The 2,487-nt window shown below is 65.7% G+C and overlaps 1 protein-coding gene across 1 annotated transcript in view; it reads right to left on the minus strand.

Moving 5' to 3' along the window:
• Nucleotides 1-692: 692 nt before the first annotated feature.
• The window catches only part of H696_05572 (hypothetical protein), a gene marked incomplete at both ends in the record, with an annotated part of 2,590 nt that continues 795 nt past the window's right edge, over nt 693-2,487 (minus strand). Inside the window, 5 exons of the mRNA XM_009499386.1 lie at nt 693-800; nt 922-1,165; nt 1,500-1,898; nt 2,108-2,222; nt 2,327-2,420. Coding sequence (XP_009497661.1) covers nt 693-800; nt 922-1,165; nt 1,500-1,898; nt 2,108-2,222; nt 2,327-2,420 — 960 coding nt within the window. The remainder of the gene's footprint in view (nt 801-921; nt 1,166-1,499; nt 1,899-2,107; nt 2,223-2,326; nt 2,421-2,487) is intronic.

A 2,487-nucleotide genomic window follows, 5' to 3' on the forward strand; every position in this document is an offset into this window, starting at 1 on the left:
CCCCCCCCGCCCCAGGCTCAGCCCAAGAGACCCATGCCCGGCCCGGGGCACATGGTGGCAACATACCAGCACGCCCCAGCGGGCACCTCGCCACCTTGGACCGACCCGGGTCCCAAGCCCCACCACCACCACCACCACCATGTCCATATTTGGGCATGCCGACGCGGGCCGCCACACTTTCCGAGTCAGAGAGATTCGCCTGGTCAGCGCGGGGGAAAAAAGACACAAAAACGCCGACGTGGCCGGGGGCGGGGACCCCCCGGGCGGGGGCGGGGGGGGGCGCCAGACACATAGAGCCCACGCGCAGGATGGGGGCAAAAAAAAAAAGGAAGAAAAATACCACGCCCGCCCGGGGGCCGGCGCGATCCACGGGGCGCGGGCGCACACACACACACACACACATATATTGTTGTGGGCTAGAAATGTTGAGACCGGCCACGCATTTTCGACATGGCGCACGTGATGCCGCATTTTCGACGGCAGCTTCCCACTCGCGACTGTATTGCTGCGGGCGACGGGGCCGCGAAGGGGAGCGCGCGGACACGGTGGTGGGCCGGTGCCGCGGGAAAAATAAGCGCGGGCCGGCGGACGGGAGGGGGAAGCACACAAGAGCCCTGGCCGTCCTCGAGGAAGAGGGCATGGCAGTAGCCAGGGAGGAGGGGGGGGGGAGAAGACCGACGTCGTCTCTCGGCTTAGGCGGTGGTGGCGGCGGCGGCCAAGGCAGCGACCACGCGCTCGTGCATCATATCCCAGTACTTGGCGCGGATGGTGTCGATTTCATCGCGAAGGAGCTTGGCGATCTACGTGCCACCAGGGGGGAAAGCAAGAAAGAAGGGGGGAAAGGACACTGTCGGTAAGTGGTGTGTGTGTGTGTGGGGGGGGGGGGGGGGGCAAAACCACAGCAGCCAACATGGGACGCACCGTGACCGACGGGGCCATGATGCTGACGTCCCCCTGGCGGGCGGCCCAATCGCGGTAGAAGTGGAACATGAAGGCATTCAGGTGGGGGCTTTGGGATTCCCGCAGCAGCAGCGCGTCGCAGCTGGCGGAGATCGTGGCGAAGAAGCCCGCGTCCCAGGGCCCGGGGAACTTGGTGTACAGCCCGCGCAGGTAGTTCCAGCCGCTCTCATTGCTCGGGGCGGCGTTGAGCTTCTCCAGGGTGTAGCTGGGGGCCGGGGTGGGCAGGGGAAGCCGGCAAGAGAAGAAGGTGACGAGGCCGAGGGGGAGGGAGGGAGGGGGAGGGAGGGAGAGGGACAGCGAGAGAGCGAGAGAGCGAGAGAGTGAAGGAGGGAGGGAGGGGGACAGCGAGAGGGACAGCGAGAGGGACAGCGAGAGGGACAGCGAGAGGGACAGCGAGAGGGACAGCGAGAGGGACAGCGAGAGGGACAGCGAGAGAGCGAGGGAGAGGGTGACAGGGGGAGAGACAAGCAAGCAAAAGAGCGCCCATCGGCAAGATGGAGCGGAGGAGGGCAGAGCAAAGTAGCAGAGGGGAAGCGCACTTCAGCTCGGCAGTCAGGATTTGGCCGAACTCCTCCGGATGATCGCGCGGCGTGTGCAGCAGGACAAACATGCGCTGGTTCCAGGCGGAATTGTTGCGCACGTCCTCGGACAGGAGCCGGTCGCAGTAGGCACGCTCCTCCACCAGCCACGAGGGGGGCGGGTAGGTCCGGAGGAACCACTGCCGGTGCGACCAGGCGTGGTAGTTCTTGGCATCATGCTCGAAGCAGGAGTCCGTGATGTCGCGCTCATCCGACCGGCCGCCGATCGAGGCGACCAGCTGCTGCCGGTGGTACCAGAGCTGGTAGTTCTTCCAGTTGTCCAGGAGGATGGCCTGGACGAACTCGATCTCCCGGTGGGGGTCCACCTTCAGCTGGGCCAGCAGCTTGCGGCGGTATTGCCTGTGGGCGTGGTACGCGTGCGCGTATGTATACATGTATAGATGTGTGCATGTACGAACATGGGTGATGTCAGTGCCAAGGTCAGCATCAGCGTGACGAGGGCAATCGGCCAGAGGCAGCCGGCGCATGCACAGCATGGGACCAAAGGCCCAGCCGGCCCCAAGGCACGGCCCATGCACGGAGCACACCCGAAAAGACAGGCCACGGACCAGACACTGTAGTGCGATGGGCAGACGATGGCCGCGTAGGAGGTGATGAGCAGCGCCCGCATGGACACCTCGCCGGATTGGACGATGGCGCGGAAGTAGCTCAGCGCATCGTCGACTGCCGGCAGGGCACGCGACGCCGCACGCCAGACAGGGGAAGCGGTGTGAGTACAATGCGCCGAGGCAAAAGCCCGGCCGGCCGGCCGGCCGCGACACACGTACACGAGTCACTGTGGAGGATCTTCACCACCGGGGTCTCGGTCTCCAGCTGGGGCAGCGGGGTGATGTCACTCAGCTCGGGGATCTCGCAAAGGAGCTGCGCACAGGCCGGAGGAGGTCAGCGCGGGTGGCAAACATGACTGGCGAGGGCAAAGGGGGGGGGG

This window comes from Fonticula alba (assembly GCF_000388065.1).
Source record: "Fonticula alba strain ATCC 38817 unplaced genomic scaffold supercont2.12, whole genome shotgun sequence".
Taxonomy (NCBI): domain Eukaryota; order Rotosphaerida; family Fonticulaceae; genus Fonticula; species Fonticula alba.